The 12,622-nt window shown below is 42.5% G+C and overlaps 1 protein-coding gene across 1 annotated transcript; it reads right to left on the bottom strand.

Moving 5' to 3' along the window:
• Positions 1-1,026: 1,026 nt before the first annotated feature.
• Positions 1,027-1,975, bottom strand: LOC135246847 (T-cell-specific guanine nucleotide triphosphate-binding protein 2-like). The gene has a single exon (XM_064320123.1). The coding sequence runs from the start codon at positions 1,957-1,959 to the stop codon at positions 1,027-1,029; it is 933 nt and encodes a 310-aa protein (XP_064176193.1). The 5' UTR covers positions 1,960-1,975.
• Between the last annotated feature and the right edge of the window lie 10,647 nt (positions 1,976-12,622).

Genomic DNA, 12,622 nt, shown 5'->3' with positions numbered 1-12,622 from the left:
GATCATCAGATCACTGGTTTAATGCAAACCCCCCCTCCCCTCTGCCCCCCTGCCCCGCCTGCCCCCACCCCCTTTCCTGAAAGTGGGTTAAGGTTGGACCTGTCACGTGTGTTGATGATGAAGAACACCAGTCTTTCACTGTTTGTTTTATTTAAGATTTAACCTTCCAAAATCAGGAAATATAAAGAGTGCTCTTGGCTCTGCCAGCTCTGCTCCTTGCATAGTAGAGCCATATCATGGCTCACAACACAGTTAATGCAGACTGCAGCTTATTAAAAAAACATCATTATTTAATTAATTGCAGTCCAAGACACCATTCTGTGAACAATCTACACAGCCTACTCTTTCCTATTACACCCAGAAAGATCAGCATCTGAATAAAATAAACATCTTACTCAAGAATGTGTTGTACAAGCAGGGATCCACACAGGATTTGAGTCAAAAGCACGTCATATCTCCACAGTATCTCCACTAGTAATTTGCTAAAATATTAATATGTACAGTACGGTGTTAATATTTTTGAATAAGAATATTTGACTGAAAACCTTGAGTGCATATCTTTCCTGATTGGAATTACTAAATTATTTAGATCAATGTACCTCTATTTTGAACTCAAAAGGCCACAATAACAGCAAAATCAATTTCTATTTAAAGCGATAACACTTGCTATTTGTTTTCCCAGAAACAAGGCAGAGTTCAGACAAATGCTACTAAACTCACGAACATTCAAATGAAATGTTAATAACTGTTGTAGCAATGGCATTGATACCTGTATCTGGTGGGGGTATAGAGAAGACAACCCCATCAGAAACAGAAATGCTGGAAATCATTTACCCATGAAATAATTGTAAAAGTGGCTGCTTACCTACAAGTAGGATGTGACAGAGGATTAGAAATAAGCTACAGTTAATCTGGATGTACTATGTCCTTATCGTACAATGACTGAAACTTAAAAATGGCCCCTCTTCCTTAGACAGGAAATATACACACACAGAACCCCCCTTCTTGGTAGTGCATTTTCACAGTTTAGCCAAGTGTCAAAAGAAAAAAAAAGAACCCCCCCGACTGCAGCCGCCACCACCCTTTCCGCATCGGTGGCCATGTCGTCATGGTGGTGAAGGAGCGGCTGGCGGACTTGGTGGTCACGGGCAGCGCCATCTCCACCACGCGGGCACCGGTGGGCTTCTGCTTCTCTGCGGCCGCCAGCAGCTTCTTCACGGCGCCCTTGGTGACCTCTCGGGAGAGGGGGCAGGCGCGCAGGGCCTTGAGGGCGTCCCGCTTTCTGTTCACCATGGCGACGGACAGGGCCGGAAGGGCCAGTGGGAGGGCGGCAGCCTTGACCTCCGGGACGTCCCGCCACATTTCCTCCAGGAGTTCGGGGAAGTCCAGGGTCTCCAAGGCGGTGCCACGTACCAGGAAGACCCTCGGGGAAGCCAGGCCCTCCGACCCCAACGCCTCCTGGCTGGCTTTCCGCCTAGGCTCCATGGACTCCCGCGAGTCGCGCTCAGAGGCCAGCAAGGCGAAGTACACAGCCTCCCTCTGGAGCGATCTGGCCTCCCGCCACACGAGGGCACTGTTGCTGCAAAACGGCATCCGAGACGACGTCACGACGACGGCATTGTAGCGCAGGAACTTGACTTTCTCCATGTACTCCTCTGGGTCAAAGGGAGAGCCATCAGGGACCACGGGCAGGTCCCACAGTCGGAAGTCGGGGTGTTTGGGGTTTGGGTAAACTGTCAGCTCCTCTTGGGGGCTGGGGGAGGCGAACTGGGCCGCTCCACTGTCTCCGGGCCCCAGGCCGCAGAGGGAGTTGAGGAGGGCGGTTTTCTCCGGGCTGCTCTCCCCCACCCTGCTGATGAGGAGGTCCTCCACTGCCTCCTTCACCTCGGAGAGCCCCTTCTTCTCCATGGACTCCTTCAGCACCTCCAGGAGGTTCAGGCTCCTCAGCACGTCCGCCATGGAATCCGTCCTCAGCTGCCAAAAACAACCAGACACCAACAAAATGACAAATCGCACATTTTTTCAGGAGTGGCCTGGTCCTGATCTCCAGAGGTCCAGGGTCTGCTGGTTTTTGTTTTTGCCTTAAAAACAAAAGCCTAGAAACCAGGCGATGTGCGTTAACTGTGAAATCAACTGCTTTAATTGATCGACTAAGTGCCGAGTAGAAATAAAAATGCATAAATTTTGCGGGTCTCCAGGGCCATAGCGGTCAACCCTTGACTAGCATTTACTTGCTAATAACTTCAATGAGTATTAGGCAACGTGTTAGGAGGACAGGCAGGACAGAACACGGGCAGGGCGGAACACAGGCAGGACAGAATACGGGCAGGACAGAATACACACACGCAGGAACGCAGGCAGAAACACAAGGAACCAGCAGCCGAGTCAGGAAACAAAGAACTGAAATAGACAAGGGTAACAAAACACAGGTGAACTGAAATAACAATAAAACCAGAAAAGGAGGGGATAACATGACACAGGTGGGAACAATGATAGAATAATTAAAACCAATAATACAATTAACACAGGGAGGGAGAACAAACTGAAACACAAAACTGAAGTGCTGCCATCTGGCGGCCAAAAGGGGAAAAACAGAAACAGAAAATACGGAACCGTGACAGGTTTTCCAATAAAATATTTTAAATAAATCAAATACAAAATATTTCATAAATACTAAAGTGTGAGTGTGAATTATCTTTGTTGTAATTGTTATCTTTACTGTACTTTAGACCTGAAAAAGCACCATCGGCTGGAGGACATGGCCATCTTCTCTCTGCCCAGCAGGAGAGGGCACTAGCAGACATGGCGGTTCAAAGAAATGACATACGGATCAAGAAAATTCAAAAAAACATTCTGGCAGATAACGGAATCTTCCAAAACATCCACTCAATCAGGCTAGCAACAATTGGGCGAACTTTGAAAAAGCACCAAATCACAATGAAACAAATTTACTTGGTGCCTTTCCTAAGGAATGAAGATAGGAGTGAAGGCTTTGAGGGTGGAATATGTTCAGGTATGTGTATAGCAATGTTGCAATACTACAGTAGCGAATACTTTAGCGACCCATCCTCTATAAATGTGTAGACTGGTTGACATTATGCCCTAGACATCACATTAGAATTATGTTTGTATGTGTGTGGGCCTGCCCATTGGTCTCAAGGGATCTAGGAAAACTAGGCACGTGCCTAGGGTCCAATTTCGCCAGGGGGCCCATTCAGCGCTGTCAGGCCTTGCATGCTCCCCTCCCCTCTTGTTTTCACCTGCCTGTGTATTTGCTCTTGTTGGCCGGGGTGCTGCGTGCTGTCGGGAGTAGCAGTCCTGACTGCATGCAGCTGTTCGCAGTCCTTAAGAGGGCAAGGATGCTGGGCGTTCACTCTCTCTCTCCACCAGCTGGAAGCCTGACTGCCACAGACGCTGCTGCACTTTTTCCCCGTACACATTTTTATGCTTTAATTAGCACACCCAAACACTTCAGGCACCCAACACCTCCATGCACACTGATTACTGACGCTGATATAGTTAGTTTGGTTTCGGTTTGGTTTGGTTTTGTTCTCTTTTTCAATAAACACTTGTTATTTCCTTCAACTAAAGTCTGGTGTCCGTTTAATGTGTCGGTCCTTGAGCCGGGTCGTCACATGAATTTGGGGCTCGTCCAGGATTGTTTGTGGATCGCAAACGTATCCCTTTTTGATATTTAATTAGCATGGGTAAAGTGTTATAATCGGTTTGCCGTGTGGCTCTCTCGATTCGCATTAAGCAGAGCTAGTGTTTGCTTCCTGGTTTGTATGTAGGCGTGGATGTGCGCTGGCGTTCTGGCCTATCAGTGGCGAGTGTGGTACAGTAAGTGTTGGTGAGCTCTGTTCATGTGCTTGCATTGTGCAGACCAGCAAGTGCGGGTCTGTTTGGATAGCCTCTTTGAAGAAATAACATAATTGAGTTGAATTGCTGTAACATTGAGCTTGAGCTTGAGGCTATATTAAAAACATTTCTTTTGACACATGTGGCATTGTGTTTGTTTTAGAAGGAGCTTGGTTGAAGTGAAAATCCTGTTAAATTGTTACGCCGTTGAGCGTACGGGTGGAGAGAATAATTGAACTGTGTTTTCGTTACAGCACTGAGTTTTTTTTCTTTTTCTCTGCTTCTGTGCTGCGGTGTCGATTGAGGAGGGGTGAGTAGTGATACACTGATCTGGACAGGCAACATGCCGGTGTTTTACTACTAGAGCTGTGCACAATCACCCCAATTAGGCTGTAGCGACAGTGTCCTTCAGGGATACTGTTTGGCGATTTTGGTGGGTGTTTGTTATTTTTGTGTGACTAAATCAGTTTGTGGCATTTGTCCTGGGTTCATTCTGTGGTGTGATGCGCAGTCTGTCAGGTTGTGTGTTACGCTGCAGGGTTGAGTGATTAAATACCCCGCCGTTACGTCACATGACGACTAGGGATTCCGTTAGTATAGCGGGGTGCTCTTTTTTTTCGGGTTGCCTGCCCGTTTCTCACTTTGTGCCCTGCTCATCCTTCTTAAATTTTCCGTTCGGGAGGTTGCATCTCTATTGCAATTCCCTTGTTCGTCACAATTTAACACGATGTCTGACCTTGATGCCATAGAGAGTGGGAAAGTTAAGGGTTTTCGAAGGGAACCGTCAAACAGTGTATTCTTGTCCTTTACTAAAGCTGAATTAAGTCAGCTTTTGGGGTGGCACTGTAACATCTGCACACAAAAAAGGTGATTTAAGAGACATGGCAATTCAATTGGCATCCAAACAGGACATTACGTTGTCCTTAGCACCCATGCCAGCTGCACTGCCATCTCAAGAGCCAGAGAGTGAGTCTGAATTGGAACATGAGATGTCGTTTCGGGACCTGGTGCAATTAGAGACAGTCAAGCATGACTTTGAAATGCAGAGGTTAAGGCTTGAGGTTGGAAAAGTAAAATCCGAACAGGATTTAAAGGAGAAAATTTGCAAAACTACAATTTGAACAGGATAAGTTGGCATGAGCGTGAGAAATTTAAAGAGCAAAGTACTAAGACAATCTTTGGTAGGTCGACCTGGGTTTGAGGCTTCTGTACTTAGTTCTTTAGATGGGAATTCTGGCTCCTCTGGTTTTGATGTCACCCGCAATCTTTGTCCAATCACTAAATTTTCTGAAAAAGACCCAGACACGTTTTTTGTGCTGTTTGAGAGACTAGCTAAAGTTCTTAATCGGCCGGAGGATGAACAAGTCGTTATGCTGCAGTCAGTGTTGGTTGGTAAAGTGTGACAACATTCTCCTTCGATGTTTCAGAGACTCATGAACAGGGTGTTGGCGGGCCTAGAGGGTTGCGCTGCGTACATGGATGCCGTCGTTGTCTTTAGTGACACGTGGACACAGCAAGCGCCGGCGTTGGGGCTGGAATGTAATTGGGCAGAGGGCCACTGTTGATGTTCCGAGACAGTGTGGAGCCAACATCTCAATGCGTGCTGCCATTTCCCACAATGGAGTTGAGGCTCGTGACCCTCTGCTGGGGGCATTCAACTCTGTGCGCCTCATACATTTTCTGGATGGGCTGTACAACCGTCTCGTACAGCCAAATGCCCAGATGGTGTTCATCATTTTCTGGGACAATGTAAACTTCCATCGTGCATTGGCTGTGCGAGACCGGTTTACAGCCCATCCATTTCCGATCAAAATTCCTTCCACCTTACTCCCCCTTTCTGAACCCCATGGAGGAGGTGGAAGGTATACGATAGGCGTCCACATGAGCAGGCAATGCTCCTTCAGGCCATGGATGAGGCATGCGATGACATTACAGCCCAGCAGTGTCAGGGGTGGATAAGGCACTCTAAAAGATTTTACCAGTGCTGTCTTGCCAACGAAGACATCAGATGCAACGTCGACGAAATTCTGTGGCCAAATGCAGCGGAGAGGCAAAATGCTGCTTAAGCACCAAAAAGCAGTTTTTTTTGTTGTACTTTATGGTAAAGTTTGTTGTTACTGTAACTGTTTTTGCTTTTACTATTTTTGTTTTTACTGTACAATACAGTTGTGTTTACAGTACTGCATTACTGTATGATTTTTCTTTAATGATTAAACTTCATATAATCTAATCTAATATTTTGTTTGTCTTTCATAAAAACACAAGCGCTATAGGCTACTGCAGTCTATCACAGGGGATGCTTGCTGTACATAATTTCAAATACCTATGAGGGAAATGACCATTGCATACTCTTTTTTGCTAACAAGTATTTTGTGTTTGACCGCATTATTTGATAATGGCCGTTGTATTTGAAAATGCACCAATAATTAAACTTCAACGATGAACATATGCACTGTTCTGACACTATTGTGGCGATCTCGCCTCCGTTATTGTAGCTAGATGTAAATATTTGTAAATGCATGATCATGCAACTTCGTTGTATTTGTGTTCGTTGGACCCTTACGCTTGTGTACAGTAGTGTTGTTAATATCGCTATGAACACCGCTGTAAGTATTGCTAGTTTTGTGTGTGTGCTTGATGTTGCGATTGGCTCTCTCTAATGTCCGGTGATTGGTGCACCGAGGGCAGCGAATTAAGCCAATCAGGGCGTCCCAGGGCTCTAAAAGAGCTGTTCGCCCGATCGAACGGGACAGATCTGCAAAGCTGTTAAAAAGCGATATCTGCAATAAAGCGAAGCTACGCTGGGGCAATTCGGAAGCGGGCAACCCCCCGTCTCCGCCGCTGTTTTCCGCGCCCAACGCTGCACTATGACAAACTTTAGCATGAAATACAATGCAGTTTGGTTCAGTTGTTTCTATTGTGCATGCTATATATGATTTTGAGCCCAAGATTTTGCGTTATGAAGAACACTTTCAAACTCGTTTTTGATAAGAAGGATTTTATGTTTGGCAGCATTTTTTGATGATGACTGTTGTGTATTGAAAATGCAAAATGAATTCACTTCATTGTTTGAAATATCTAATGTTCTGGTGCTGTGATAAACTTTGCATATAATATTCTCTGATTTGACACTGATATTTTTATTTTGCATGCTATTACATTTTGAACCCAAAATGGAACAGTACAGCATTATGTGTTTAGAGTTTTGCACATTGAAACTCTGTTGTGCAATTTGAGTCAGCAATCATAAAAAAATGTAATTGAATATGGGAGCACAATAGTGGTCATCAAGTAAACTAAAAAACATTTTTTTTTTTTACTTCAAAGAAAGCTTCTAATATGAACCTAGATTTACATAGTTTTAGTAGACGGTTTATAATCAAATCAGAATTTGATTATTTTTGAACAGTAAATCCACACCAATGTGGTTCAATGTCAAACCAGCAAATACATTTTATCCCTTTTTGACAACATATATCCTGTTAGAGTAACACTTTTTACTGTACATAATTCAAATTGCTATGGAACAGAAGTTGATTTTTGTTTGTTCTTTCCTTAATTTTACAGCAAAAATAAAAAAACACATGCCTCATTTAGTCCTTCCCTTATTTTATATACAACTTCAAAAAGACTGTAAATGAATGCACTTGTGTTTAAGACCTGTTCTCCCCCAGCTTTCTTTGCAAGACAGTAAAAGGTCCTTTCAGTCTCTCACTCAACAGACCCTTTTTTAATTCTGCCAATAAAAAAAGTACAATTAACTTTGAAAAATAAACTTTCTTCATCATAAATGCATAAGCACAGTGCTTTGAATAAGTGGGGAAGAGAGAGAGAGAAAAAGAGAGAGAGATGAGAGAATGAGAGAAAGATAGAGGAAAACAGAAAGTTTAACAGATCACATAAAATCTCAGAAAAACTACTTGGATAGCACTCCTGGTAAGATGAAACGTAGCTTTCTTTCATTTTCGGGTGACCTGCCCCTTGAACATTATTCTCATGTGGGTTTAGACCGAAGTTCATGCCGTTATCCATCTGTGAACGGGAGCCCTCTCTGATCTTCAGCCTTGCTCTGAAAAGAGAACAAAATTATCTGCACCTCAGTCTCATCCTCCTTCTTTACCTTTAGCCCTGTTCGCACGGCACTAGTATTACCTGGGGATGTTTGAAATCAGCTATTGGTATTAGTCTTTCTCCTGTAAGCTTTTCAGCAGACTGTTCCAACCATAAGATGGAGAATGACTGAAAACCAGATTTCCAAATTCAGGAGAGGGACAAGGGACTTTTTAAAAACGTATAACAACCCTAGAGCACAATGTAACATTCTTTGAAAATCCATGAGGATGCAATTTTGATTTGGTGGTCTCAAAAACAGACAGCAGCTGAATTTACGCGACAACCTATGGCATACAGTCATTAAAGCACAAGAGATGCAAGTGAAGGTACAAAATAGTCATTCTGTAAAAGAATGAAAAATGAAAAAAAAACATTCTATTCTTAGGATAAATACTAAATAAACATCTCTGCATGTCATAAAAATACTCTTAGGACAGATAGATAAAAATTACCCTCAACATTCAGTGATTTTTTTTTTGTTTGTTTTTAAAACAAAAATAAATCAGCTTTAAAAGAAATACAACATGCTCACATTTTGAATTAGCCCCTGAATCTGGTCTGTTCCATTTTTCAGGGTTCTGTAATCATCGTTCTCTCTTGTGTAGTCCTGTGTCTTTCTGATGCTTGTTTTTACCTAACATATACAGCACACACACACACACGCACAACACAGGTTCATGGTTATTTAAAGGAACACCTCAGTGCACAAACGGCATAGTCTCAGGGAGTGCCTATGTTCATATGAAGAGGAAAAGTGGAAAGACAAAACCTTTTTATTACAAAATTAACTCTGCAAAAACCTTGTGAAATTAAAAAAATATTTCCAATTATGTATGCATTCTTTGAATTTTAACAGTGAAGCCACATATCCTCAGACGAGAAGCCAATTTGTAATCGCCTCTCTTCATTGTCAATGAGAGACAATTCTTTGCCTCTGCAAGGCATGTTGGGATAGCTAGCGACAAGAGGTAAGAAAACAAAGTGACCAGTGTGATAACCAATCAGATTAAAGATCTGACTTGTATATTATCCCCCATTTAAAATTTTATAATGCCCGCAAGCGATCCATTGTGGGAGGCGAGAGCGATGCCAAGTGAACTTGTTGGAGGATCAGTGGATTCAGCCTTAGTCTGGACACTTCACTGTGATGGCTTAAGACTTCCATTTTTTGAAAAGAACAAAAGGCTTCTGCATCAACATTAAGGGCAAGAAAATAGCATTTCAGCCCTTCAGCTGAGTCTGTGAGGTTTTCTCCTCTGTTTGGACTGAGTGATTAAAGACAGATGCAGATCTCATCCTGTCTTTACTACACACATCTCTGATACTGAGGGAATCTGCATACATTTCATTTTCATAAATATGAGTTTTCATAAATATGAGCATAGTGGCGTCCCCTGATGTGTATTTCTCTGTATCACACTTGCTCACCTGCAGCACGTCATATTCAGGGCTGATGTTGGGGAGCTGCAGACTGGCATATGTGTCCCCGTCCCTCCCTCCCTTTAAAGGAAAAGACACACAGATGGTGTGAATGTAAAACAGAGGTGAAATCAGGCTGAGCTGCATACAGGAAAAAGTGGAAAGACAAAACTTTTTTTATTACAAAATGAGCTCTGCATAAACTCTTAAAATTAAAAAAAATATTTCCAATTATGTATGCATTCTTTGAATTTCAACAGTGAAGGCACATATCCTCCGACGAGAAGCCAATTTATAATCGCCTCTCTTCATTGTCAATGAGAGACAATTCTTTAGTCTGCAAGGCATGTTGGGATAGGTAGCGACAAGAGGTAAGAAAACAAATTGACCAGTGGGATGAGGAACATGGTGTGATAACCAATCAGATTAAAGATCTGACTTATATATTATCCCCCATTTAAAATTGTATAATGCCAGCAAAGGACCCATTGTGGGAGGCGAGAGCGATGCCAAGTGAACTTGTTGGAGGATCAGTGGATTCAACCTTAGTCTGGACACTTCACTGTGATGGCCAAAGACTTCCATTTTTTTGAAAAGAACAAAAGGCTTCTGCATCAACATTAAAGGCATTAAAATAGCATTTTAGCCCTTCAGCTGAGTCTGTGAGGTTTTCTCCTCTGCTTGGACTGAGTGATTAAAAACAAATACAGATCTCATCCTGTCTTTACTACACACATCTCTGATACTGAGGGAATATGCATACATTTAATTTTCATAAATATGAGTTTTCAAATTTGAGCATAGTGGCGCCCCCTGGTGTATATTTCTCTGTATCACACTTGCTCACCTGCAGCACGTCATATTCAGGGCTGATGTTGGAAAGCTGCAGACTGGTATATGTGTCACCATCCCTCACCCTCTTTAAAGGAAAAGACAACACAGATGGTGTGAATGTAAAATGGAGGTGAAATCAGGCTGAGCTGCAGAGTGTTTCAGAAGAGGAAGAGGAGGAAAGGATGGTGAGACTCACCTTCAGTCTTCTAGACAACCTGGAGACATGGAAATCAGAGTAGAGAGAGAATGTGTTATTTCCTCTGCTTATCCAGCGTGTCTCTGCAAGCCACATGCATTTACTGGATGTGATAGTTTTAACTTTTAGAATATTTTACTGAAAGCATAATAGTCTCTTAGCATCTGGTCACAGACTATGGTAATGATATATTTTATCAGCAGGAAGATCAAAATGACTGTACCTTTTATTTTTGTGGATACAGAATCCAACAGTCAGCACATACAGACAAATCAGTCCTACGATCATAATATAAAACTGTATACTGCAATGTAATTCTGAAAAAAAGAATAAAAATAAAAAATCAGTCGTGATGGTTGGACCTCATTCATGCCTAAAAGACTTAATGAAAGACATCATCAGACATTACTTGTTTATAGATATCCAGCAGTTAAAAAGTTTTTTTTATAATGAGGGTAAGAACCGGATCTCCTAATTTTAAACTATTCATATCAATCTGAGTACTCTGCCCCAATTCTATTTAATCAATTTCAGGTCTTGCATATTCTGGATAAACAACTTCATACAAAACCAGAATAAAGGAAGTTCATTGACGGTGTCAAATAATATGGAAACAAAGTCATAGACAGAATTGGAGGCCTACATAATTGTAAGCCATTGTGGAATAAACAACAAATCTCCACTGGATTAGTCTGGGTGTAGTAAAATGTTGGTAACACTTTAAATAACAGTTGACTAAGAATAGATGTTTATACACAATTTGCATACATGCCACATTTTATCATTAAATATCACATATACTTCCCTCAACTCCTCTGTGGCATGGCTCGGTTTGTGGGAGAGGTTCAGGGCAATCGAAAGACCACACCCACTGGTTAAGTAGGCACGCGCACCTGGAGTGCATAATTAATTAGTCCAGGTATTTAAAGTGTGCTCCCTTTCCAGTGTGCAGCTGTGACCGGGGAACTCCCGAATCACGAGAGAGCTGCACCGTCTGTAAGGAGCTGGAAAGCTGCTGTTGGGCTGTTTTGTTTATTTTCTCTTTTGTTATTTTAGTTTGTTTTGTTAATTTATTACTTTTTTTTTTACCAGGATCCCGTGAGGGTGAAAGGCGAAGTTGTTTTGTTTAATTTCTGTAGAATCGCGCACTCTCTCTCTACCCATTTAAAATAAAGACCGGTAAATATCGGAATTCCCATATCTCCCTGTGCCCAACTCTTCTGTCCATCAAAGGGGGTGTGTCGCAATGCGTGACACCCTCCCCTTGACACGAAGTGTATGAAAGTTAGCATTGCCTTGCTGCAATGCTAGGAAAGGCATGAAGGCATGTGGTACAAGATGCAAATACGTATGCAAATGAACAAAAATATATATTAAATGCTTGCACGGGACACCTGGGTTTAATTTTAAATGGGTCTGAACCTTCACATCTGCCTCGTCATGAGCATCACGGTACCACTCAAATTTAAATGTGCGGAGCCCAACACAAACAGGAGTCCTGTCCCAACACAGATTTAATAAAGTGATTGCGGGAGAGTTATTTATTTATTTATTGAGGAACATGGCTCCTAAAGCTGACCATATGAGGCCACACAGTCCCTCCCTGGTTTGACTGCTTTAAATTATATTTGTCAAAATGTGTGAATATAACTGTAAGAGATGGGAACACACAAGGAGAGAAATGTACCTACCATTATCCTCTGTATTGTTTGAAGGTGGCACTCCTATAAATGAAAAGGAAATGACATAATTGGTTGCTATGCCAACAAGCAAACATATTTAAAGGGCTTGCTCCCACTGTGATTCCTGTACAACATTCCCCTCCCACTGTGATTCCTGTACAACATTCCCCTCCCACTGTGATTCCTGTACAACATTCCCCTTCCACTGTGATTCCTGTATAAAATTCCTCTCCCATTGTGATTCCTGTACAACATTCCCCTTCCACTGTGATTCCTGTATAAAATTCCTCTCCCACTCTGATTCCTGTACAACATTCCCCTCCCACTGTGATTCCTGTACAACATTCCCCTTCCACTGTGATTCCTGTATAAAATTCCTCTCCCACTGTGATTCCTGTACAACATTCCCCTTCCACTGTGATTCCTGTATAAAATTCCTCTCCCACTGTGATTCCTGTACAACATTCCCCTCTCACTGTGATTCCTGTACAACATTCCCCACTGTGATATCTATACAACA

Source organism: Anguilla rostrata, unplaced genomic scaffold, assembly GCF_018555375.3.
Source record: "Anguilla rostrata isolate EN2019 unplaced genomic scaffold, ASM1855537v3 scaf0945, whole genome shotgun sequence".
NCBI classification, from domain to species: domain Eukaryota; kingdom Metazoa; phylum Chordata; class Actinopteri; order Anguilliformes; family Anguillidae; genus Anguilla; species Anguilla rostrata.
Note: the sequence above shows the minus strand (reverse complement) of the source record. Positions and strands in the feature narration are given on the sequence as shown.